This window comes from Mustela nigripes, chromosome 8, assembly GCF_022355385.1.
Source record: "Mustela nigripes isolate SB6536 chromosome 8, MUSNIG.SB6536, whole genome shotgun sequence".
In the NCBI taxonomy this organism is placed as follows: Eukaryota; Metazoa; Chordata; class Mammalia; order Carnivora; family Mustelidae; genus Mustela; species Mustela nigripes.
In genome coordinates this window covers 10,326,317-10,353,789 of record NC_081564.1, presented here as the reverse complement: position 1 = coordinate 10,353,789, position 27,473 = coordinate 10,326,317, and the positions used below count along the sequence as shown (strand labels likewise).

General features: G+C 51.7%; 1 protein-coding gene across 1 annotated transcript; it reads right to left on the bottom strand.

Annotated features, from left to right (window-relative positions):
• Positions 1-544: 544 nt before the first annotated feature.
• Positions 545-25,947, bottom strand: SDSL (serine dehydratase like). The gene is made up of 8 exons (XM_059408497.1): positions 25,863-25,947; positions 11,724-11,917; positions 11,457-11,496; positions 10,439-10,578; positions 7,237-7,325; positions 6,311-6,538; positions 1,973-2,097; positions 545-911 (listed from the first exon to the last, which is right to left on the bottom strand). Exons 2-8 carry the CDS (start codon positions 11,895-11,897, stop codon positions 718-720), a joined length of 990 nt encoding a protein of 329 aa, XP_059264480.1. The 5' UTR covers positions 11,898-11,917; positions 25,863-25,947; the 3' UTR covers positions 545-717.
• Positions 25,948-27,473: the final 1,526 nt, after the last annotated feature.

The window sequence follows — 27,473 nt, the reverse complement described above, 5'->3', positions numbered from 1 at the left end:
CCTCAGGGTCCCATCACCACTAGCCAGCACACGAAGAAGGCTGAGGTCCAAGAAATAGAACCATATTGAAAATCACGGGGTCTGAGCATGGCTGGGCCACGTGCCTGCCAGGACAGCGAGTGGGTTTGGTCGCCATCCTGTGCCTCAGTCTCCCCATCTTTAGAAGAGGGATGATATAATGGTTTCTGCTTCATGGTGCCTTTCCGAACATTACAGAAGGCGATGAGTGGAAAGGTCTTAGAGGAGTTTCCAGCACATACAAAGCACTAGAGAAAGCCAGGTGTTACTGTCCTTGCGCACCTGGGTCTCAGTACAGCTGCGCAGAATGACCCCCTCTCCTCCTGGGCAGGTCCCTCAGGTGAGGGAAGCCCTGCCAGGAGTTCAGCACAACTGGACTGTCTCAGAGCTCCAAGGTTTGAATCCTGGGCTTTCTGGTCCCAGCTGTGTGAGGAAGAGTCCCTTCAAGCAGGGCCAGCCTCAAGGTTGCTGGGGGCCTTCTGTGAGCTCGCGGAGCCAGAAAGATGGGACCAGCTGGAGTCACAAATTCATCTCGGAGTGTTTATTGACTAGGTCTGCAGGGGAGCCAAGGGAAGCATTTCAGGAGGGCTTCCTGCAGGAGGCAGCTGGCACGGAAGCACGGAGCAGCTTCCATGGCCGTCCATGAGCAGAGAGGCCCCTCAGCCTGCTATGGGGGTGTGCATCCCGGATGAGGAACCGTCAGCTCTGACCCACCTGGGCTTTCAGAGCCTGCAACGCTCCGCTATCGATGTTGTTGCCTCCACACACAATGACCACGACCGAGGCCAGGGATGGGCGCAGGTGGCCCTCGGCCTGGAGCCTCCCCAGGTGGCCTGAGTAGATGACAGCCAGAGGGGCCCCGCAGGCAGGCTCCACCAACATGCGCTCATCATCTGCCCGGAGCAGGGGAACGGAGTGCATGAGAAGAGAGAAAGGGAAGAAGAAGCCTTTAGTGCTCGGTAGGCTCTGGGCACCGCAAATCCACGAAGCCAGCCAGCCAGCCAGCCAGCTCACAATCCATCATCTGCCTGACCCTCTCTCCATCCATCAATCTGACCACCCATCCCTCCATCCATCCACCTTTCATCTATCTATCCATCCATCCATTCCTTTATCCATCATTTGACTGTCTGTCTGTCCATCCATCAGTGTATCCATCAATCAACATATCCATCTCTCTATCCATCCACTCATCCATCATCCCCATCCATTATTTGACTGTCTGTCTGTCCATCCATTAGTGTATCCATCAATCAGTGTGTCCATCCATCCATCCATCCGTCCGTCCATCCATCCATGCATTCATCCATCCATCCCCTATCCATCACTTGACTGTCTGTCTGTCCATCCATCAATGTGTCCATTAATCAATGTGTCCATCCATACACCCATCCATCCATCCATCCATCCACCCATTATCTACCTTTCCATTCACTCACACATTCACCCATTCATTCGACAAATATTTATGGAGCACCCACTCTCTGCCAGGCCCTATGCTAGGAAGGCCCTGGGGTCACCCCAGTAAAGAGGACACGCCCAGCCTCACCCCCACGGGGCTTGCATCTAGCACTGTAGATGAATAACAACCAGGCAGCCATAAACAGAGGCCATGGGGAGTCTCCAGCCCAGGCAGGATGAGAGTGGAAGATCGGAGGAGGCGCCATTTTGACTGAGTAGCCCCAAGTCACGTGAAATCGGCAGGGAACGGGGCCCGGGGTGCGGGTGGGGGCGTGGCCAGCAGGCAGCAGAGCACATACAAATGTCCGGAGGCTAGAGGCAGCACCGTGGCCTCTGGCCCTACCCTTCCACAGGCTCAGCATGCACTTGTCACATAACTGGTGTGCACCCAGCCCTGCGGTAGGCACGGAGCATACAGACAAGACAGAATACCCAGAGACCCAGGGTCTTCGGAGGTCCCCGAGCCTGGGGAGGGAGGGCAAGTCTCACTCACCTAGGAACTGCTGCACAGCACTCACAGCCTGGCCGTCCTCCACCACCTCGGAGATGATGTCTAGCTCCTGCGTGCACGCCAGGGCCCTCGTGGCCACGGTCTTAGCACCCAGGCTCTTGGCCACGCTGTGGGAGAGGGCAGGCGGGGCAGGGAGGGCCGGGGTGTGGGGCAGAGCTGGGGACTCCTTGGGCCTCTGCCCTCACGGACCCAGCCCTCTAAGCCTCAGGCCCCCTTCCCATCCTGCAACGGACTGGGGGCTCAGCCTTGCAAAAGCCCAGCAGAGCACTGGCGCCGAGGCAGTGGCCCCCAAATTGGGCGCCCCGTGAGGGACCAACAAAAGCACACCACTCCCTCCAACTCTGTAACCACGATTGTGGCCATCCTTGCACAGACCCCAGAAATCCAAGCATGGAAACGGACTAGGTTGTACCTTATTCATTCATAGCTACTTATCATGTCTATACGATAACTAGTATTTATTGACTATCCACCAGGTGATAGATGCATGTGTTTCCTCTCTTAATCCTCGTAATCCCCCTTTGGAGTTAGAAATGTATGAGCTCCGTTTTCCAAGGGAGGAAACTGAGAGGCTCAGGGAGGTTAGGGAAGTAGCTCAAGCACACACAGCGAGTTTGAACGTAGCAGTGGGGATTGAAATCCAGGCAGTCTGGCTCCAGCGTCCATGCTGTTTATCTCTGTGCTTGGGATGGCCCACCTGCTGGTTCCTTCCCAAGCCGAGCAGTGTTTCAGGCCCGGCAGAGCCCTTGGAGAGCCCATCAGAACTGGCCCTGAGCCCCGAGAGGCCCAGAGCTCAGAACTCAGGAGCCAGGCTGCCCGATTTCAAACCTGAGCCCCGTACTAGCAGGGGGACCTTGTGAAGGTCACTGCACCTCCCCGATTGTCAGCTTCCTAAGTCTGAAAATGGAGGTGACGACTGTCCCTTGTTCACGAGAGTGCCGTGGGGGTGGAGTTTCAAATGGTCTGAATGCGTAGAAGAGAGCCTGATGCACAGTAAGGTTTCGGAAGGGCTGGTGGTGGCTATCACCAGCGCGGTCACTAAGAGCAAAGTCAACAAAAACAGCCAGAGAGAAATGGACCCAACTACAGACCCGTCATTAGTGGTCACCAAAGGGAGAGGGCTGGGGCCGGGGGGGGGGGGGGGGGGGGACAGAGCTGGGCGAAACCGATAAAGACGATGAAGAGGAACAAACTTCCAGTTATAAAATTAATAAGCCACAGGGATGGAAAGTCCAGCCCAGGGAAGAGTCAATAACACGGTCGTCCCCTCGTGTGGTGACAGCTGGCGACTCCACTCCTGCTGGTGAGACAGCAGGATGCGGAGCTTCCCGGATGGCTACCTGGTAAGGACCAAGATGAGTATGACATTTTCGGTTGACTAGAAACCTCGCTTATAAATAAATACGTAAGAACAAAGTCTGGGAGGGGAAAGAGAATTAAGTAGATAAACAGAGGGAGACCGCCAGGAGGGCCCCTCCCTGAAACAGAGGTGTGGGGCCATCTCCCTGGGGTGAGAGTTCCCAGCCGAAAGGAGGGAAGGGGAGGGGCAGGAACATTCTGGGCAGAGGACGCAGTGTGAGCAGAGGTTGGTGGCAGGAAGGAGTATGACCCAGCCAAGGGGCGGGAAGACAGGCCAGCGGCTGGAGTGGGGCTGAGAGGAGTGTGGATCTGGGCCTGAGAGCCTGGGGAAGGCACCCCTTATGCAAGCAGGGGGTGGGGGGTGAAGGGTCCCGGAGGTCAGCAGCAGAGGAAGGACGCCCTGACCTGCCAGGAGACCAAGGACTCGGGGCAACAGGACGCTCAGCAATACCACGTGTAGGGACGCAGCCCAGAGAAACGGACATGTTCGTCCACACGCAAAGGTCCCTACGAGCAGCAGCACGACTCCCCGTAGCCCGAAACCCAGACAGTGCAGCCGCTGAGGGAGGGATAGGCAAGATGGGGTCCGGCCACCCGGGGGAGTAGTATTTGGCCATAAAATGGAATGAAGTGAGGGCGACAACACGGATGAAGCCGAGAGACGTGAGGCTGAGTGAGAGAAGCCAGACACAAAAGGCCACGTATTGTATGACTTCCTCCAAATGGAAATGTCCCCAACAGGCGAGTCCTTAGGGACAGGCAGTGGAGCAATCGCCGGGGGTTGGAGGGGAGGAGGGACTTGGGGACAGGTGATGAAAATGTTCTAAAAGGGGGGCGCCTGGGTGGCTCAGTGGGTTGAGCCTCTGCCTTTGGCTCAGGTCATGATCCCAGGGTCCTGGGATTGAGTCCCGCATCAGGGTCTCTGCTAGGCAGAGAGCCTGCTTCCCCCCTCTCTCTCTGCCTACTTGTGATCTCTCTCTGACAAATGAATAAATAAAATCTTAAAAAAAAAAAAAAAGGAAAATGTTCTAAAAGGGATTTTGGTGATGGAGGCACAACTCTGAATATACTTAAAATCACTGAACTCTACCCTCTAAGAGAACGGGTTACATGAAACATGAAGTCTATCTCAATAAAGCTCCAAGTAGAGCCCAGGGATGGAAGAGGGCTGTGACAGCCATCCAGGGGAGCACTGCTGCCCCGGGGTGGGGACAAGGGCCGGACAGGAGCTGGAGTCCAGTGGGAGAGTGGACAGAACTCCCAGCAAGGTGACTGTCAGGTGAGTCCGGTCAGAGCCCCAGGCTGGAGAGCGGTATCCTTACAAAAATGGCAAATCCACGAACTTCCCTGAGTGCTCCACTGGGCCGGGCTCTGAGGGAGGTACGAGGGACTCAGAGCTGAATAGCCAGTCCCCATGCTCAAGCCCCCTCCTTCCCAACTAGGGGCCCAAACCTGCCCATCTACAAGCTCTTTCACAGCTGAGGAGTGACGCAGAAGGTCTTCGGGGCCTATGAGCTGGGCCTATGAGAAGCAATTGCCCAGCTGAGCCCTGGAGCATTTCATCAATGTAGGAGGGACTGGTATTTCCAGTGCGAGGGACAGGAAAGACCCCAGGGTTCGAGGCACAAATAATTTTCAGGGAAAGGCAGCATGGAGACACTGGAGGGTGAATGGCGTCAGATAGGAGTGGAAACGGTGCCAGAAAGACATTAAGGAGATTCGTATGTCCAGACAGAATTCTCCTTGAAGCAAAGACTGTTTCTCTAACTGTCCAGCCAGAACCTTGTATACAATAGGTGCTTAATAGAGATGACTTAATAGACTGTTCTGATTTCAGCCACCTTGCTATCTTACACCACGATATGGAAAGTTCCAGCACGTAATGGGTGTTTAATAAAATAGGGGCAGTGCTGGTATCTGTAGAGGGTTGAGTGGTGTCTCTCCCCAAATCCACGACCATACAGAACCTCAGAATATGATCTAATTTGGAACTAGGTTCTTTGCAGATGGAATTAGAAGATAACGTCACGCTGGATTAAACTGGACCCTAAATTCAATGACGGGTGCCCTTCCAAGCAAAGGACAGACACACAGAGAAGAAGGTCTTATGAAGACAGAGGCAGAAGCTGAAGGAGACCCTAGGGCCTTCCGAGGGAGTGTGGCCCTGCTAGTTCCTTGATGCCACACGTTTAGCTTCCAGGGCTATGAAAGAATTTCTGTTCTTTTAAGCCATCTAGTCTGTGGTCATCTTTATGGCAACCTTGGGAAACTAACACAGCATCCGTGCGGGTGGTTGGGGTGATGACAACGAAGGATGTTAAGATGACACAGGGTCTGGAGGCTGGCCACTCTCTATTAGTTAGTTAGTTGGTTCATACGAACTTTTTCTCCGTTGAATTAAAATCGGTTACAGAAAGTAACAAGGAAAAAGTTCTCTCATGATATTGTAGGTAAAAAAATGAAACCGTGTTCATGATAGATCACATGAACTAGAAAAATAGAGTTTAAGAAGGATACGATCCCAACTTAAAAATATATGATCGATTCATTCATTCACTTCACAAACATCTGTTGAGCACCTACTATGTGCCAGGCTCGTTTCACTTGTATGTAACTATGCGTGCATAAGGGGAAAACAAAGACTGGGAAAACGTAACCCATTGTTCATCTTTGGAGGGTGGAATGGAAGGCGCCATTTTGTTTTCTGTTGCTTATGGCTTGCCTACATTTTCTCACTTACCTGCAAAACACGTAAACTGCCTTTGTAATGATACAGACCCATGAAATTTTTTTATCCATTACTGAAACTTCAATGAATCATATCTTTCATCTACATTTTTGGCATTGCCTTCTGACATTACTGTGGTTGGAGTCCTAGGGTGAACTTGAGTCTCTTGGGTACTGGTAAGACAGCAACACTCCCACCCCCAGCCCCCACACATGCCCCTAGCCCATGCCTACCTGGTGATCTCTGGCAGTGTGACTAGCCTGCCTGCCTTGATGGCTGCATTGAAACAGTGGGCCCCTTGGGTCTCCACAGCGATGATGGGCACATGCTGCCAGCCCACTTCTATCAGGCCAGCTGACACCCCAGCCAGGAGCCCTCCACCCCCTACTGCCAGCACCAGGGCCCCCGGTGGGCTTCCCAGTGCTGCCTTCAGCTCTCGCACCAGGCTGGCATGGCCTTCCCTGGGGGAGGAGAAAGCAGAGTGAGAAAGGCCCCCATTCCCAAAGGCTGACGTATACACAAACTCTCCTCATCACCACCCCAATCCCCATCCACAGCAAGGGGAGCAGAGACCCTGCAACCCTTAGCTTGCTCAGCATTCATCCATTCAATGTATTCATTCACTCATTCTTTCCCCTCCCCCCACCTCCCAGCCATGTTCTCAGACATTATCCCATTTAATCCCCTCCATGATCTTGGAAAGACGCAGCGTTAGTGTGTGTGTTAAGAGGGGACAAGCTTATCAATTGACATCCAGCAAGTTCTGGGCCTGGGATTTGATGTCTTGGCCATTTACTAGCTGTGTGATCTTGGGCAAGTTCCTTGAGCACTCTGTGCCTGTGGAATGGACATCAAACTCCCACGTCAAGGGCTCTGGGGAGGATCAAATGGATAAATGCGTCCCAAAGCACACTGAATAAGTAGGATTGACTATTGCCATTTCCACTGTACACATGTGGAAACTGAGGCCTGGGGAGGAGAGGTACTTTGTAGAGTCACAACTCTCAAGTGGCAGAAGCAGGGTCTGAACCCCAGTGTGCCTGCCTTCTGAGCCTCTACTCCTCTCTAGGCCTCAGTTTTCCCTTCTGTCCAATGGAAGGACCCCAACTCAAGGAGGGTCTGGGCCCTGAGCTCCATGGGGGAGGGGCAACAAACTTACCAGATCAGGGGGTGGTCAAACGGAGGGACGTTCACCCAACCATCCCTCTTGGCCAACTCTTGCGCCTTCAGACTGGCCTCATCCCAGACCTTAAGAGAAGCGAGGGCCTCAGGAGCCCCAGGAATCGGACTGCTGTGGAGGCTGGAGCAGAGCCTGAGGTCTCCTGCCTGGCCCCAGGGTCTGATGGGCTGGGGAGAACCCCAAGGGTGAGACCAGAGCTGGGGTGGGCCCGGCAGCCTCCTCAGTCAAAGTCGGAGGCTTCCAGTCGGGTAAGTAGATGTCACGTGCTTTCCGCAATCCCAACAGGCTGGCCTGCAGTGGTAGGGGAGGGTGAGCTCCAAGGCCAGCTAAGCAGTTTTTCTGCTTCTAACCAGCCAATAGGTGAGAAGCCCCCTGAAATCAGAGCCCCAAATAGCAACTTGGCCCCTACAGATGGTGTCCATGAAAACCAGCGATTGCCCAGTGGATGACCTGCCAATTGAGTTCAAGCAGCCAGAGGCAGCCTGGGTCTCGACAGACCTACGTGGACCACATCAAAGGTGGGTGCACTTTTCTCGTGGGCTTGGCATCTGTGGCAGAAGTCCATGTCCCTGGCAGCCCAGCGCAGAGGTCACTTGCAGGGTATTTTCTGGCCAGGGGATTCTGCGGGGCAGTGGGCAGGATAGACTTCAGTGCCGAGGGGCAGGCCCTCTGACCCTCCCTGTGTGTGTCCTCCATGGGAGCCCCAAGTGGGGACTGAACCCCAGTTGCCCACAGAGATGACTCCCGGACACACCACTGTAAGCTTTCTTCCCTTCCCTGTCTCATTTCTATGTCCTCACAATCTCTGTAATCACCTTGCAAATAAACTACATGCACCCCATTCCTCGTCTCAGGGTCTGCTTCTGGGGACCCCAAACTAAGACAGGACTTCGGAGGGGCCCCCGCTCTGGCCAACCCCAGCAGAAGCTAAGTGACAAATAACAGCCCCTCCTCCAAGGGACAGAGGGTGACAAAAGGGCCGGAGGTCACCTTCGCCCATCCTCTGGCCGCCAGCAACACCCATGCTGGGCCCAGCCTGTACCAGGGGACACAGAGAAGACAAAGAGATAGTCTCTGTCCACAGAGACTCCACAGAGACGTCGAACCAAAGAGATGGGCCTCATTCTCTAGAGTTATTGAAACAAACATGAGACCCAGAACTATGCAGCCCTTAGTGCCACTCAAGAGCTTCCTGCCTCCTGTCCACGGCCCAAGAGCAGTCAGAATGAGGGCCCACCGTGCCCCTCTCCTGCTCAGACTCCAGCCATGGCTCCCCATTGCCCTATGCCAGCCTCACCTACGAGCCACCCTGTCGGCCAAGGGGACTGTTCCCCTCCCCCTCTCCAGCCTCACCTGTCACCCCTTCCCCCAGGGGCCAGGCCACAGCAAGTGGAGTGCACCAGGCTCACTCCCATTCCAGGCCTTTCCAGGCTCCTTCCTCTGCCCATGACCCTCTCCCCAATGGGAGGACTTGTATTTCCCTTTCAAGATAACACAGGGGACCCTTCTTGGGGAGCCTTTCCTGGATCACCTCCCCAGGTCTGAGGCACAGGACCACTGCCCAGTTCTCTTCCCCCTCCCTCCATTAGAATCACACGTCCACGCCTTTTGTCAGGTGACTGCTGTTCCTCCCACCAGGGGCCAGAGTCCATTTCCTCACCTACACTGATGTAGGTCCCAGCTGTGTGACTTGCTTTGGCCAGTGGCATGTGGCAGAAGTGTCAGTGTAGCCGTTCTGAGCCACAGCCTCAAAAGGGCCTTCCTTCCCACTCCTCCTGCCATTCACTTGGAGAAGAACACGTCCGAGGGGGCCACCAGTCCAGAGGGATGTGGGGGACATGTATGCAAACCTTAATCCTGCCTGCAGCCTGGCACAGAGCCACCCTGGCCCACTCACAAGCCCACAAGCAAGAGAGATCGGGTTTCTCATAAGCCGCTGATATCTGGGGGATGTTTGTTATGCAGCACAATCTAGCAGCAATAGCTGATTAAAACATTATGTTTTCTCTGTTCTTCGTCAGGGCCGGCTCTTCCCATCACAACACTTACTGCAGTCTCTTATCACCATCTGGTTATCTGTGTGTCTCCCCAACAACACCTGAGCTTCATGAGAGTAGAGACAACGTCTTACTATCTCTATATCCCTAGCTCTAACCTAGTACAGACACATAGTATGACTTGGAAGGAAGGAAGGAAGGGAAGGAGGGAGAAAGGTGTTGGGGGGATGGATGGATGGATGGATGGATGGATGTTGGACAGATGGATGGATGGATGGATGGACAGATGGATGGACAGATGGATGGATGGATGGATAGATGGACAGATGGATGGACAAATGGATGGATGGATGGATGGATGGATGGATGGATGGATGGACAGATGGATGGATGGATGGATGGATAGATGGACAGATGGATGGACAGATGGATGGATGGATGGATGGATGGATGGATGGATGGATGGATGAATAGATGGACAGATGGATGGATGAGTGGATAAATGGGTGAATGGATGAACAGATAGATGGACAGATGAACGGGAGAGAGGGTGATGGACGGGAGGACAGTTGAATAGATGAAGAAAGAGAAGAAGGGAGAAAGCAAGGAAGGAAGCTGGACACTAAGTATTTGCAGACCAGCTTTTAGTTTTAATTTTAATGGTTTAAAAAAAAATCTCTTTTCCAGGGAAATGTTTTCCTTCCTTCTAGGAAGGTAGAAGGATTACATGTTTGCATTTCTGTTTCTGTGGCAACAAGATGAATCAGCGCAATCCCTGGTGATGGGCACCTTTCATTATTGGGGTGGTCTCAGAATGAGAAATGATGCCACCATCACCTTTCTTTATACTCTTTGTCTCATCAAATGGCAAACATTTTTAAATGAATAATACCAAGTGTCAATGAGGTTATAAGGAGACGAACACACTCCTGGTCCCTTAGCTTCCTGTTTCTCCTGGGTTCATGCCGATGAAGTCTTCTCAAGGTAGGTAGAGGCAGGAGGTCCCAGGCTTCCATGTACAATATGCCTTGCTCCCACCTCTCAGCTCAGCCAGAAGACTGGGCTCAGGGCATTGCTCATTAAAAAAGGAAAGAAAAAAGCAGGGAGCTACCCTCTCCTAGGGTTGAGGTGGGGGTAAAGAGAAGAGCCCACCCCAGCTGGCTTCTCCTTCCTGGGGTCCTTACCTTTCCAGTCAGCTGCACCTCAGCTCCCTCCCCCTGCAGCCTCCTCACCACCTGCAGGGAGGTGCCCTCAGGGAGCACAATGGTGGCAGGGATGCCCAGCTTCCGAGCAGCATAAGCAGCCGCAATGCCTGCATTGCCCCCTGTGGAAGCAACAGAAGGGGGTGCCATTGTTTTAGCCTGTCAACACACCATCTTCTTTCCCCTCCATTTCCCTTTGTGGGTCACTCCTTCCCAGCACTTGTATGCCCCAACTTTTGAGTTCTCTTTCTGGTCCCAGAGGTGGGTATGTGATCTAGATGGACTCAATCAGAGAACTCAAGCCCCTAACCCATGATTGGTTCAGGGCTGAGTACATAAGCCAAGCTAGGTGAAAAAGACCAAATGATGGATTGAGGAAAACCAGTAAGAAGGGGTTGCTTCCTGTTCACTAGAGCTGACAGGATGATAGGAGGCAGGCCCAGAATTCCTGATGGCCATCTTGCTGCTATGAAGTCTGTATGAAAATAAAGCTAGTATAGGGTGCCTGGGTGGCTCAGTGGGTTAAGCCGCTGCCTTCGGCTCAGGTCATGATCCCGGGGTCCTGGGATCGAGTCCCGCATCGGGCTCTCTGCTCAGCAGGGAGCCTGCTTCCCTCTCTCTCTGCCTGCCTCTCTGTCTACGTGTAATCTCTGTCTGTCAAATAAACAAATAAAATCTTAAAAAAAAAAAAAAAAAGAAAATAAAGCTAGTATAGAAAAAAGACAAGTCAAGGGAAAAGAGATACAAAGGAGAGCTCCTGGATCCAGCTATACCTGAAAGCCACTTATCCCAAGAATTTCCAGTTCTTGGGGCCTGTATCTTAAACATGTATGGAATGGGTTTCTGTCACTTCGGATATGAGTCCTGAATATGGGAAGAGGGCTTAAAGAAGACACATGAAGTGGCCATCTTGAGGGGGTTGAAACCTGGACATTTACTGCAGCTCTAGCCAGCTCTTCCTCCCCCCAACGCAGCCCTGAGGACCCGCCCTGAGGGTCACCTGAGGAGCACACCAGGTGTCTGCATCCCTTCTTGGCCACCTGGGAAGAGAAGGAATGGGGTTGAGGACTGACCCAGGCAAATGTCATAGAGCCTGTATGGGATGGAGTCAGTCCCTTCCCAGCCCACCCCAACACTCCTCGCCCCTCATCCAGCCCCATACAACTTTACTTCTCCCCTCCTGCCCTCACCCCTAGCCAGTCAGCATCCATCTCCCCGCTCCTCTTTCCTGAACCCTCTCACTCCTCCCCTCCTGCCAATACCTTACCTCCTGGCAGAAATGCCCAATGCCTCGGATCTTGAAGGAGCCAGACGGCTGCACATTCTCACACTTGAGGAAGACAGTCGTGCCTGCCACCTGGGAAAGCGCCCAGCTCTCCAGCAGAGGAGTAACTGTGTGGAAGTGCTCAGGCATAGTGCAGCCTGTCAGAGAGTTCTCCATTCCAGCAACCACTGGGAGGCCTGCAGGAGATCATGAAGGCCATAGCCTGGGCAGCTCCAGCAAGAGTCCCCTTCCCTGGGGCACAGGGGTGAAGGAGAAGAGCCTCAGCTGGGCTCCTTAGCCTTATCTGGCTACCAAGTTGTGAGACTCCAGGCAAGTATCTGCTCCTCCCCAGGCCTCAGTTTCCCCATCTGGACAAAAAGGCTTGGACTAGGGACCCTTTCATTCTGTAACTATGGCTGCCCACAGGGCTGGGGGTGTAGAACATGGCCAATACTTGGTGATGAATGAATGAGCGTGGGAAAATTCATTCATTCATTCTTCATTCATTCATGCATACATGCATGCAAAAAAAAAAACCTTTACTGAGCACCTACTATGTGCCAGGTAGGTCCATGTTTTTGGGGCGCACAAGTCGGAGGCAGCCCCTGCTTTGCCAGAGCTCACATTCTAGTTGGGGAGACAGAATCACACAATTTCAAGCAGGGGTGATGGGGGTGGGAAGCAGTGTATTAGCAAACATGGTCAGAAAGGGTCTCTCAAGAGAGAAAAACTTTTTCAAAACTTGAATTATGGAGCATTTAAACACAGCAAAATATCGAGAACTCTCTAAGGAGCCTCTGGTGTAACCCATCACTCGGCTCAGGCAAGTGCTCGTGGCCTGCTTTGTTCCATCCCCACCTGTGCCCACCCCCGTCCCTGTACAATGCTTTTTCCCTCCTTTATTCTCACTAGATTTTCTTCCTATACTACTTCATCTGTAAATACTTCAGCATGGATCTCTAAAAGCAAAGAACTTTTTAGTTTATTTTTTTAAAAGATTTTATTTATTTATTTGACAGAGAGAAAAATCACAAGCAGGCAGAGAGGCAGGCAGGGGTGGGGGGGAGCAGGCTCCCCGCTGAGCAGAGAGCCTGAAGTGGGACTTGATCCCAGGACCCTGAGACCATGACCTGAGCTGAAGACAGAGGCTTAACCCACTGAGCCACCCCGCGCCCCCAAAGCAAAGAACTTTTTAAACAATATAACCATATGGTTTCACAACTGTAAACATTCGTGTAAACTTGTTGAATTCTTATTCAAAGTGAACTAATTTTTTTTTAAGAGAGTAAGAGTGAGCATGGGGAAGGGGTTGTGGGAGAGGGAGAGAGAGAGAGAATCTTAAGCAGGCTCCACACCCAGCGTGGAGCCCAACGGGGACCTCCATCTCACCACCCTGAGATCATGACCTGAGCTGAAATCAAGAATCAGATACTTAACCCACTGAGCCACCCAGGCTAATTTTATTTTATAGAAATCGTATCTCAGTGATGCTAATTTAAAAAAAAAAAGTCACCACAATATCATTATCACATCTAAAACTATTAATAATCATCTCCCAATATCATCCAATATCTGGTAATCGCTCACCGTTCCGATCATCTCGTTAAATGGGACACATGGTTGGTTTTGCAGTTAGTGTTTGGGGTTTCTAACAATTTGGATCAGGATGGAAATCGGATCTGAGAGTATCAGGTTGGCCGAGAGGGCTTTGAATTCTCTTTTCATCTGCAAGTTCTCCAAGGGGAATGTTCCAGAGGAGTGACAGCAGGGAGCCCAGGGAAAAGCATTCCTGCAGAGGAAAGAGCATTGGAGGCACCTTGAGGGAGAAATGAACTCGGGCCATTGCCAGTGCAGGGAGAAGAGATTGGGCACAGGAGGCGAGCAAAGAGAGGTGGGCAGGCCCTCGGGGAACCTTCTAGCGGTCAGGAGCTGGGATGTTATCCTAATTACGCTTGCAAGGGGAAACCGTCGGGAGGTTTGAAGCAAAGGCACAGTTAGTGAATGACCCCCTGGGAAAAATCAAGAAACAAAAAGGGAGGAAATGGGAAGTGAGGGGAATAGAAGGGTTTTTTCAAGAAGCTAATGCAACCCATCTTTTTTCTCTGGGGCAGAAAAAGCATGGAGCCACGCCCTGCAGTTCCACTACTGGCCAGTAGGAGGAGCGCTGCAGCCTCCCTCACCCTCCAGGGCCCAAGCTTCTTGCTCACCTTTTCTTAGTCCTGGCTATGCCCACCAGAGGGTTCCAGATCTCCTGTCTCTGGATTGGACCCCAGGGCCCTGGCGGAAATAGCCCTGAGGTTTCCTGGGCCCGGCAGAGTCTAAGCCACCCCTCCTCCCCCCATTGCGTCAGGACACTGGACATGGCACTAAGGGAGAGAGATCAGTGGGTCACTCAGAGTCAGCATACCTCAGCCTGGGTCTCACCTCGGCTCTGGGCTTAGGGGGTCAATCAGGGACCAAAGTTAGAAACCAGCTCTGTATTTCTAGCTGTGTGACCCAAACAAGAGTCTCCACTTCTCTGTGCCAACATCCCTTCTGCTCTATTCTATGTCAGACATCAGCGGAGTCCTCTAGAGGCACCATCTCTTTGGAGCCTTCTAGCCATGCAGGCACGCTTACCCTTTCTCCCGCATGTCTACAGGGCACCCACGAGGTGTAGGCCCTGACCTAGGAACTGAGGATACCAAGGTGAGCAAGACAGACATCTCCTCTTGGAGCTGATGGGGAGATCAGCATTCGACAAATAACTGTATAGACAAACAACATAACCAAAAATGGTGAAAACTACTAAGGAAAGCACACATACAGGGAGTCTTAAAGAGGAGAACTAGGACACTTGTGGATAGAACAGGAACGGCAGGAAATGACCATTAAAACTGATAAATGAGAATGACTTAATCATACAACAAACTAGAAGAGTTTGGGCATCACAGAATCACCATGCAGACACCATGAGGCCATATCGTGAAGGCATCAACTCTATGCCTGACATATAACAATAGCTAACAGTTGTGTGGGACCTACTGCTGGCAAGGCACGGTGCCAAGGACCTCGTATACCATCTTGTATAATCATTACGACAACCTGGAGATAGGTTCACTTATTAGCTCCATTTTATAGATAATGACGCTGAGGCCCAGACAGGTTAAGTAACCTGTCCGAGGTCACACGGCTGAAAGTGGCATGACCAGGATTCAAACTTAGGCAGTGCACTTTGGCATCTGTGCTCTTAACACGATGCCACACTTTATCTATGAGCTGCTGCTGCTGCTGGTGATGGTGATGGTAGTGGTGGTTAAAGGTATGAGCATTTCCTCTTAATTGCCAGTCATCCTTAGGAGCCAAATGCCCCTGGATCAACCCCCAGGTTCTCCCAGCCCTCTGGGTTACACTAAAGGCCCACAGGAAAACAGCAAGCTTGTCAAATGAACAAGCCCCCAAACTTCCTACAGCCTCATCAAGCCCAGATGCCCATAAGGGCCCAGGCCTCCCAGACTGAGGTCAAGGGCTGAGATGAGACCGTGGCCTAGGGACACATGGCTCTCACAGCATGTGGCCACCACTGGGGCTGAGGTGGGAGCCCTGGGCCCTCCCTATTGTGGAGCAGTACAGTGGGAAGTCTGGGGCTTGGGTTCAGGTCCCAGCAAGCATGACCTTGGCCAAGTCACCTTTCCTCACTGGGCCTCTCCTGCTGCCTCTATGAATTGGGCCCAAGGACCATCTACTGTTTCTTCCTCTTTGTCCCTCAGGCTTTTCCAGAGATCACCTGGGTGACACTAACAGCACTGGCAGTGATATGGGAAACTGAGGCAGAAGAAAATCATTAAAATTCCTTACCTACTGACAAGCCCTTGAAACAGACAGAGTGGCTCTCCCCTGGAGACTCACCTGCCCTCACCTTGAGGTTATGCTAAGGACAATCCTGGCCTGACTGACCCCCTACTCCAACAGGTCCAACCAGGATCCTGTAAGTCTACTTTAACAATTCCTTGAGGAAACTTTATCTCTAAACCTCCAAGATAGTGTCAACAATCATTCCCAAGCATATGACCCACTGATATACATCTAAAGAGTCTCACAAGAAGATTTTTATTACTGGTAATAAATAACCTTTCTCCCAACAATAGCTAGCCCCTCAAGGTCCTAGAGACCTTGCTTCCAAAATTCCTTAGAGACTGACATCATCCCTAATCCCCTTTGTCCTCACCAACAGCCAAGTCCACCCCTACTCTGCCTCTAAAAACTCTGACTGTAATCTGGTTCGGGGTCCAAGTTCCTATTCCGCTGTATCGGGTATACTTGGGCCCAAGCTTAAACTTGTCGAATAAACCCTCGTATGATTGCATCGGTGTTGGCTCCTTGGTGGTCTCTCGGGCACGAAAACCTGGGCACAACATGTGGAGGTCCCACCGCGATTTGAGAGACCCCCAGGACCCCGCCCCGGAGGGTCCTGCACCTGCTGGTGAGTGCACTTGTTTTCCTGTTTGCGCGCATACTTTCTGGGAGCTCCAGTCTGCATTTTTACCTGTAGGAATTCCAAGCAGTATCTGGGTCGACATTGGCTTCAGCAGACGCGCTGGCTGGCGGGCCGTCAACCGGGGGTCTTGGGAGATGTCCCTTGCCCCCGCCTGGAGGACGAAGTCCTCCTCTGGGGGGAGAATCCGCTGCCATTGCGGTCAGATCCTCCCTTAACTTACTTACAGTTTTGTCTTCGCAGCCGTGCTGGATCGTTTGTGTGAGTGTGTTCTTGCTAACTGTCATAAGTGTATTTGTCTTGCTGTGGGCTGAGGGCGTGATGGGACAGACACAGACGACCCCTCTGTCTCTGATGATTACCACTTCTCGGATGTCAGGGAGAGAGCTCGTAACCGGAGCACAGACATACGAAAGGGAAAGTTTCAGACTTTCTGCATGTCTGAGTGGCCAGCTTTTACTGCTGGATGGCCCCGGGAGGGAACTTTTCAACTGCCCATTATCTTACGGGTTAAGGCTGTCATCTTCAGAGAAAAACCACACGGCCACCCTGACCAAGTACCTTATATCCTGGTCTGGCAGGACATGATCGAGAATCCTCCCTCCTGGCTTAAACCTTTTCTCCCTCCCAAAGCAGGACCTACATCTGAGATCCTAGCCCTGCGGAACCCAACTCCTAAGTCTGACAAGAAAACAGAGTCCGAACCAAAGACTCCGCTTTCCCCAGTCCTTCAGGGCACTCCCACAGAGGACCTGATTTTCCCAGCACCCTACCAGGTCCCCTCGCCCCACTCCCGTCTGCCCCTCCAGCAGAAGCATCAGGGGCTGCTGAGGGAGTGCCACGCCCCCTCCCAGATGGAGGGGCCCCCATGGATGGGCTGGCAGCAGAGACACATAGATGGACCCATAGGGCAGCCCCAACCCCAAACTTGGGACCGGCCGATTCCACTGTCCTTCCCCTCCGCGCCATGGGACCCCCCGATGAAACGGGGGGACAGCCAATGTTATATTGGCCATTCTCTACTAGTGATCTATACAACTGGAGAACCCAACATGCAAAGTTCTCTGATAACCCAAAAGATCTGAGTGGTTTTTTGGATACTATTCTTTTCACCCATCAGCCCACCTGGGATGACTGCCAGCTGCTCTTACAGGTTCTTTTTACCACTGAGGAAAGAGAGCGAATCCAGGTGGAAGCCCGAAAGGCCATCCTGGGTGACGACAGACAGCCAACTCAGAACCCCGATCTCATAAATGCAGCTTTCCCCTTGTCTCGCCCCACTCGGGTCTACAACTCGGCAGAAGGTAAGGAGAGGCCCTGGGTCTACCACCAGACTCTAGGGGCAGGTCTTAAGGTTGCAGCATGCAAGCCCACCAATCTGGCCAAGGTATATGATGTAAGACAGGGTAAAGATGAAAGTCTGGCGGCTTTTCTAGAAAGGATCATAGAGGCGTTCTGACAGTACACCCCTATGAATCCAGAGGCCACAAAAACCAGAGCTGCCATTGTTACGGCTTTTGTTAAGTAAGCCGCTCTGGACATTAAAAGGAAATTGCAGAGGGTAGAAAGACTAGGAGAAAAGAGCCTACAGGCTCTGTTGTGGTGGCAGAAAGAGTCTACAATAACAGAGAGAGAGAGCCTGGAGGAACAACAGGCTAAGATAAGTGACCGCCAGACCCAGAACCTAGCTAAGATCCTAGTGGCCACGACCGCGGAAGACCCACGTGAAAAACAGAGACGTCTCAAGACGTTGGGTTCAGGAGCAGGTAAGGAGCATGGCCCCCGTCGAGAACGCCCCAAACTGAATAATTGTGTATTGCAAGGAAGAAGACCACTGGGTAAAAGATTGCCCCAACAAAAAACCAAAGGCCGGGGCGCCTGGGTGGCTCAGTGGGTTAAAGCCTCTGCTTTCGGCTCAGGTCATGGTCTCAGGGTCCTGGGATCGAGCCCCGCATCGGGCTCTCTGCTCAGCGGGGAGCCTGCTTCCTCCTCTCTCTCTCTCTGCCTGCCTCTCTGCCTACTTGTGATCTCTCTCTGTCAAATAAATTAAAAAAATCTTAAAAAAAAAAAAAAAAACCAAAGGCCTCTGCTACTATCCTGGAGGTCAAAGATTTAGACAACTAGGGGGTCGGGGTTCAGCACCCCTCCCCGAGCCCGGGGTAACCTTTAAAGTGGAGGGGCAACCAATTAAATTCCTAGTAGACACCGGGGCACAGCACTCTGTCTTGCTACAACCTCAAGGAAAGTTGACAAATAGAACCTCATGGGTACAGGGGGCCACAGGCACTCAACAATATCCGTGGAGGACCCAAAGAACAGTGGATCTCGGCGTGGGCCGGGTATCCTAGTCCTTCATGGTCCTCCCTGAGTGCCCCTACCCCTTGTTAGGCCGGGACCTACTTACCAAGATGGAAGCCCAATTAGTTTCCACCCTAAAGGGGCAAAGGTTCTGGATAAAGAGGGGCACCCGATCCAGGTGCTTGTCATGAACCTGGAGGACGAATATCGTCTTCACCAAATGCCCCCAGCACCAATGACTGACATTGACCACGGGTTGCAGGTGTTTCCCCAAGCGTGGGCAGAAACCGGGGGAATGGGACTGACCCAACATCAGCCGGTGATATACGTGGAACTAAAGCCAGGAGCAGATCCAGTCAGGGTCCGCCAGTACCCCATGCCTCTCACAGCTCGGACAGGGATCACCCCACACATCCGGCGACTGCTAGACTCGGGCATACTGCGGCCTTGTCAGTCGGCATGGAACGCTCCCCTGCTGCCGGTGCGAAAGCCACACTCTAATGATTATAGACCGGTCCAGGACTTGAGGGAAGTCAGCCGACAGGTGATGGACATGCACCCTATGGTCCCAAACCCCTACACTCTCCTCTCCACCTTGCCCCCAGACAAGACTTGGTACACAGTGCTAGACCTAAAGGATGCCTTTTTCAGCTTACCCTTGGCTTCAAAGAGCCAAGACCTCTTCGCTTTGAATGGGCGGACCCGGACAAGGGCATCAATGGCCAACTCACCTGGACTCGACTACCGCAAGGATTCAAAAATTCGCCCACCATCCCCGACAAGGCACTACACGAGGACTTAGGTGAGTTCCATGCCGAGCACCCTAATCTGACTCTATTACAATATGTAGATGATATCCTGTTGGCAGCAGAGGATCAGGAAACATGCCTACAAAGCACCAAGGATTTGCTCCAAATGAGAGCAACTCTGGGATACCGGGCTTCAGCTAAGAAGGCCCAGATCTGCAGAATGGAGGTGAGCTACCTGGGGTACAGCCTGAGAGACGGACAAAGGTGGTTAACGGATGCACGGAAGGAGACCGTCATGAGGATCCTGCAGCCTCGAAACATCTGCCAGGTGCGTGAATTCTTGGGGTCGGCTGGGTTCTACCGGTTGTGGATCCCTGGTTTTGCTGAAATCGCTAAGCCCCTCTACGAGGCCACAAAGCAAAGACAGGACTTTGTGTGGACTGAGGCCATGAACACAGCCTTCAATGACCTTAAACAAACCCTGCTTTTGGCCCCGGCACTTGGGCGGCCTGATCTGACTAAGCGCTTCCACCTTTATGTGGATAAAAAGGAAGGGGTGGTGAAGGGAGTATATAGTATATATAGTATATACTATATATACTATATATACTATATATACATAGTATATATATATATACTATATAGTATATAGTATATATTCAGTATATAGGCCCCTGGAAGAGGCCGATGGCCGACCTCTCAAAGAATTTAGATGCCATGGCTGCTGGATGGCCTCCATGCTTAAAAATTATTGCTGCAGTGGCCACCATGGTTGAAGATGCTGATGAGCTGGCTATGGGGCAGGAACTAGACGTCACTACCCCACATGCCATTGAACAAAAACCCCAGAATGATGGATCAACAATGCCCGCTTGACCCATGACTAGGGCTTGCTTTTGAACCCTACCAGAATTCTGTTCCAGGCGCCAACAGCCTTAAACCCAGAGACACTGCTCCCTAACCCTGACTGGGAACCCCCTCTTCATGACCGCCAAGAAATCCTGGCTCCGGTGCATGGAGTCAGAGCTGATCTCCAGGACCGACCGCTGCCGAATGCAGGTAACACCTGGTGTAGAGACGGCAGTAGCTCTGTCCGGGAAAGAATCAGGTATGCGGGGGCCACTATGACCGCAGAGACAGAGACTGTCTGCGCAGAACCGTTAGCGGCTGGTACATCTGCCCAACGTGCAGAACTGATTGCGCTAACCAAGGTGCTAACAATGCAAGCAGGCAAGCGGATAAACGTCTATACTGATAGCAGGTATGCCTTTGCCACGGCCCACATCCACGGAGCCGTTTATAGAGAAAGAGGGCTCTTAACAGCAGAAGGAAAGACTATTAAAAACAAGGCAGAAATCCTTGAGCTCCTAAGGGCCCTCTGGCTGCCTAAGGCACTGGACATTATCCATTGACCAGGACATCAAAAAGCAGACACGCGGGCGCCTGGGTGGCTCAGTGGGTTAAGCCGCTGCCTTCAGCTCAGGTCATGATCTCAGGGTCCTGGGATCGAGTCCCGCATCGGGCTCTCTGCTCAGCAGGGAGCCTGCTCCCTCCTCTCTCTCTCTCTCTCTGCCTGCCTCTCTGCCTGTCAAATAAATAAATAAAATCTTTAAAAAAAAAAAACTAAAAAACAATAAGGAGACGATAAAGCAGACACGCTAGTGGCCAGGGGAAACAGGCTGGCCAACTTAAAGGCAAAAGAGGCAGCTCTTTCAGTGGACCATGTCTTAGTGACCACACTGCCTGATCCGGGAGCACCGAGCTTGCCAGATGACCCCAACTACACTGACGCAGACTTACAGTGGATTAAGCGTCTGCCCATGACGCAATGCTACATGGCTGGTGGAGAGCTGCCGATAGCAGCATAATCCTACCAGAGGAACTGGGATGGCGAGTCCTATCCAAAATGCATAGGAGCACCCACATGGGAACAAAAAAATGGAAGACCTGGTGGGACATGCAAAGATCACCATCAAAGACTCCCGATCAAAGATCGAACATTGTGGCAAATTGCCACAATGCAATTAACTAATGCCACCGCCCATGGATCTAACCTGGGCACCCGGGGGGACCGCCCGGGAGCCTGCTGGGAAGTAGACTTCACTGAGGGAAAACCTGGAAAATATGGGTACAGGTATTTACTAGTGTTTGTAGATACTTTTTCAGGATGGACAGAGGCATTTCCCACCAAACATGAAACCGCACAGACCGTGACCAAGAAACTGCTGGAAGACATCTTACCGAGGTCTGGTTTTCCCATTAAGATTGGATCAGACGATGGACCAGGCTTCGTCTCTAAGGTAACATAGGGAGTGGGCACTAGTACTTGGGGCAGATTGGAAATTACACTGTGCATACAGGCCCCAGAGCTCAGGACAGGTAGAGAGGATAAACAGAACATTAAAGGAGACCTTAAGTAAATTAGCCCTGGAGACTGGCGGGGATTGGGTGACTCTCCTCCCCTTCGCCCTATATAGGGTACGAAACTCCCCATATAAGATGGGACTTACCCCCTATGAGATCATGTTCGGTAGTCCCTCACCTATTATTCCTAATTTAAACCCAAGGTGCTTGCTGAGTTTGATGATCACCAACTCCCTTTCTCCCTCCAAATGTTACAACAAACCCATGAACAGGTGTGGCCAAAGCTGAGGGCCCTCTACGAGACTGGGCCACCCCCGGACCCTCATCGATATCGACCGAGTGACTGGGTGTACATTCGGAGACACCAACACCAGACACTCCAACCGCGCTGGAAGGGACCCTGCATCGTGATCCTGACCACTCCCACCGCTCTCAAGGTCGGTGGGATTACTCCCTGCGTCCACTACACCCACATCCGGCCAGCTGACCCACACGCTGTTCTCAAGGACTTTGTTCCAGAATGGAAATGTGAGCCCGACAAGGACAATCCCTTAAAGCTAAGACTGCGCCGTTCTCACTTCCCCCACTAATGTTGCTTATGCCATGTCCCCCTCACGCCAGGGCCAATCCCACCAACCACTTAACCTAACATGACAGGTAACAAGTGTTTCTAATGCAGAGGTTGTATATTCCCTCTCAAAAATTGCCCCACCACAGGCTTGGTTCCCTGACCTTACTCTTGATCTAACAAAACTACTTGGGGGACACCCATCTCCACGGATTAAGAAGCCAACTATACAAATGACATTTTTATGTTTGCCCGGGACACCTTACAGAAAACCAGGCAAGGCAGTGTGGGGGCCCCTCCCACTTTTACTGTGCCAGCTGGAGCTGTGTCTCCACTGGCGAAATTTGGTGGGCGGCTCCCAACAAAGATGATTTAATTACTCTTAAAAGAAACCGCACATCACAGAGCTCTGAAACCAATAATCTGATCACCCTAAAATTCACAGAGCCCAGAAAACTAGATACAAGATGGCAGGTAGGACTTACTTGGGGCTTAAGAATCTATGACGTAGTAAGACTCAGTTCCCAGGACTTGGGAAAACTATTCATCTTGAGACTCTCAGCCCAGAATAATCAGGTTAACCTAGGCTCAAACCCTGCACTAGCACCTCCTCCGCCCAAACCTCGGACAACTGCTAACTCCCCAGCACCCTCCCCTGTACCTACCACGCCGTCTGCGTCCAATAACACCCCTGACGCAGACACCATCACTCCTGTCTCTGCCTCCTTCCCGCAAGATCCTCCCCTTCCTCAGCCCCTCTCAGCACCCACTTTGGGACCTGATGCTCCAAGCTTACAGGTTCCTCAATGCAACCAAGCCCAATCTTACACAATCTTGCTGGCTCTGCTATGACATCCAGCCTCCCTTCTATGAGGGAATCGCGATGTTGGGTCAGTACAACATAATCTCCCACCTTAATGCCCGTAGATGGCATCAAAAGACTCAAGGACTCACTTTACAATCAGTGTCGGGTCAGGGACTCTGTATAGGCTCCCCCTCACCCCAATACCGGTCCCTATGTAATGAGACAAGACCTATATCTAACTTAGACTACCACCTACCTCCTCAAGACGGTTGGAGGGCATGCTCTACAGGCCTTACCCCCTGTCTTCATGGTCAGATTCTAAATCAGACAAAGGGTTTCTGTGTGTTAGTTCAGCTACTTCCTAAAATTATCTACCACTCAGATGAGCAGGTACTTCTTTTTTTTTTTAAGATTTTATTTATTTACTTGACAGAGAGAGATCACAAGTAGACAGAGAGGCGGGCAGAGAGAGAGGAGGAAGCAGGCTCCCCGCTGAGCAGAGAGCCCGATGCGGGGCTCAATCTCAGGACCCTGGGATCATGACCTGAGCCGAAGGCAGCGGCTTAACCACTGAGCCACCCAGACACCCGAGCAGGTACTTCTGTGGTTCGATGCAGATACCCACAGACAGGATAGAAGAGAGCCCATCTTGGCTATCACCATCGCCACGCTGTTGGGAACGGGATTAGCAGGTGCAGGGACAGATATTGCTTCACTAGCCATACAGAACTCCCACTATAACCGTCTCAGGGCAGCCATGGATCTGGACACAGAACAGATAGAGACCTCTATTTCCCACCTCCAAGGCTCCCTAACCTCTTTGTCCTTCAAAACAGGAGAGGACTCGATTTAATCTTCTTACAACAAGGGGGGTGATGCGCTGCCTTAAACGAGGAATGTTGCTTCTTCACGGACCACTCAGGAATCGTCCGAGAATCTTTGGCAAAAGTCAGACAAGGTTTGGCTGGATGCAAACGGGAACGGGAAGAGCAGCCAGGTGGGTTTGAATCACGGTTCAGTCATTCCCCATGGTTAACTGCCTTGCTGTCCACCCTAACCGGACCCCTCATTGTCCTCTCCCTCTCCTTACCTTCGGGCCCTGCATTATCAATAGATTAGTTACTTTTGTCAAAGACGGAGTCGGTGCAGTTCAACTCATGGTACTCAGACAGCAATACCAACCACTGGACTTTGTTACTGAGGCCAGCTTGGACCCATGATTGGGTCCTACCTTAGGTTCCTCTGAGAGGGGGAAATGTGGAGGCCAAGAAAACACGGCTGTACCCGCGTCGAGTCCAGCCCTGGCCTAAGTGCAGCCATCTTGACGTTCCAGATTATCACAAAATATTTCCTGGGTTCTGACCTACTCAAGTGAGCATTTTAAGCCGTCCCTCTCTCCTTTAAAGATTGATTTAAACTCCTGGACTGGAAAAGGGGTTTTTTGTCAAATAGCAAAAAAAAAAACTTATTTGAGCTTCATTTTCTTTTTGTTACGCTAATCATGTTTTGCTATTTTCTCCAGTGTCTCCTCACCGGACTTCAACTCCTTTGCTGTCCTAACTTCCACAGAGGATCCTTTCCACCTGGGAAGATCACCTGAGCATTCTCTCCTGGACTCAGCTGCCTCCGTCTTTCCTAACTCCCCTACACACTCCCCAACTGACCAGTGTTGACCCAAGTAGGTAGGGTCAACTCTACCCCCCTATTCAGCAGGAAGAAGTTACAGAAGATACCTTCCACCTTCAACAACCTTAAAGATTTAAGGGTCAACATTGTTCAGGGGGGAATGATGTGGGGAAACAGAGGCAGAAGAAAATCATTAAAATTCCTTACCTACTGACAAGCCCTTGAAACAGACAGAGTGGCTCTCCCCTGGGGACTCACCTGCCCTCACCTTGAGGTTTTGCTAAGGACAATCCTGGCCTGACCGACCCCCTACTCCAACAGGTCCAACCAGGATCCTGTAAGTCTACTTTAACAATTCCTTGAGGAAACTTTATCTCTAAACCTCCAAGATAGTGTCAACAATCATTCCCAAGCATATGACCCACTGATATACATCTAAAGGGTCTCACGAGAAGACTTTTATTACTGGTAATAAATAACTTTTTTCCCAACAATAGCTAGCCCCTCAAGGTCCTAGAGACCTTGCTTCCAAAATTCCTTAGAGACTGGCATCATCCCTAATCCCCTATGTCCTCACCCGCTGCCAGGTCCACCCCTACTCTGCCTTTAAAAACTCTGAATGTGGGCGCCTGGGTGGCTCAGTGGTTAAGCCGCTGCCTTTGGCTCAGGTCATGATCTCAGGGTCCTGGGATCGAGTCCCGCATCGGGCTCTCTGCTCAGCAGGGAGCCTGCTTCCTCCTCTCTCTCTCTCTGCCTGCCTCTCTGCCTACTTGTGATTTCTCTCTGTCAAATAAATAAATAAAATCTTTAACTAACAAAAAAAAAAAAAAAAAAAAAAACTCTGAATGTAATCTGGTTCAGGGTCCAAGTCCCTATTCCGCTGTGTCGGGTATACTTGGGCCCAAGCTTAAGCTTGTCGAATAAACCTTCATATGATTGCATCAATGTTGGCTCCTTGGGGATCTCTCGGACACAAAAAATTGGGCAGAACAGCAGAGTGCCCAGTCCTGCCCCTGTGGCAAGCGGGACCTGCTGCCCAGCCATCAGAGTCCTTAGCACCCAGCCTTCTTCTCCAGGGCACAGACCACAGAGCACCCTGAGTTAAATCACTGTTCCTGGGAAGGTTTTGCACCCATAACCTTCACTTTCTGTCCGCTCATCCTGAACCTTGCCCCAGAAGCTTCCAGACGGCCCTACACTCACATTCACACATGCACACAGATCCCTAGAGGCACCACTTGGCCCCAGGCCCTCTTACCTGACTGCCTAGCAGTCCCCAGACCCAGCTTGGCTCCAGCCAGCAGCCCACCAGCCTGCCTGGGCACCAGCTCTTCCCAGCTTCCCCCAACTTCCTGTGGTCTTGGCCCCTCCTCCCGCGTTAAAGGGACAGCTCCACACTGTCCCACTGTGAAAGGGGACAAGATCAACTTTCACCCCCTCCCTGTGCGCTGTCCATGGTCCCATTTGACAGACGAAGAACCAGGCTCAGAGAGGGAGACTTACTTGGCCAAGGCCACCCAGCCAGTGAGAGCCACTCTGGACCACCTCTTCCGTGACACAGACATGCCCAGATCTTCTTAGTCCGGGTCCAGGGCTTGCCCTGAGAGTCAAGCCATCACCCCTGACCACTGTCAGGGTCAGCTTAGCGCAAAAGCCCAAAGAAACAATGGTTACCTGCCACCTGAGAAAGCAAAGTTTTTTCTGAAGCACCTTCTCACCTCTAATATTTTACACCCAACAAAGGAATTCAAACAGTCATTTATGGTTCAGATGAATGCCTCTAGCCATTTGTTTGCTCAACAACTATTTACTGAACACCTACTATGTGTCAAACCCTGGGAACTTTAGCCTCTGACAATGCAGCCTGTCCCCTCCTCTCATGAAGTCCCAACAGGCCACCAGAGAGCCGTTGCAATCTGTGTTCCCAGATGTGGTCAGGCAGGAATGGGGCAGGGCTCTGGACAGTCAGAGCGGGACCTTACCTGGCCCCAGAGGGCTGGGAAAGCCTCTTGGAGGAAAGCAGGTTTAGGGTTGGAGATGTGGGCAAGGGCCAGAGTCCACAGGGATGTCTGTGCTATTCCAGAGTCTGGACCTCACCCAGGAATACTAGGGAGCCATAGAAGGCTAGAGGCAGAGGAATAACATGATCAGATTTACATTGTCTCCATCTCACTGGGTGAAAGTGAGCTAGTCATATCCATCTTGGAGCCTCAGTTTCCTTATATAAAAAATGGGAGGTGAGCTCCAGGAAAGACCTGGCAGGCAAAATATTCCTTGCCCTTCTAGGACCGAGTGTGATCTCCCCAGGCTTGATGGTTCACTTCTGACTGCTTGGGGTAAAGTTGAGCTGCTTGGCCATGATCCTTGATGAGGATTCTGGCAGCTTCATTGTCATCTTCCCATTAAACATATACTCACCCTTGTCTGGTGTCCTCCTGAACTGGGGACAGACCCATGGCTAAATCCAGTCTGTACCCTGAGGTGGCCTCTGGACTAGAGGGGAGAGGAAGCCAACCAATTCAGTGATAATTTTACCACCTCCAGGAAGACGAGAACAGAAGGTCCTCACAGGGCAGCTGGGTCTGGGTGAAATGAGGGCGGGCTTCCTGGAAGAGTGGGGCCGTAGCACACAACTCAGACTTGGACGAGAAACATGACAGCCCTTGAACAACATGGCTTTGAACTGCGCTGGTCCATTTGTATGTGGACTTTTTCCAGCACAGGACCATAAGCATAGTTTCTCTTCCTTACAATTTCCTTAATAATATTTTCTTTTCTCCAGCTTACTTTATTGTAAGAAATCAGTATAGAGTATGTATAGCCCACAAAATGCATGTTAACCAACTTTCTGTTATTGAGAAGGTTTCTG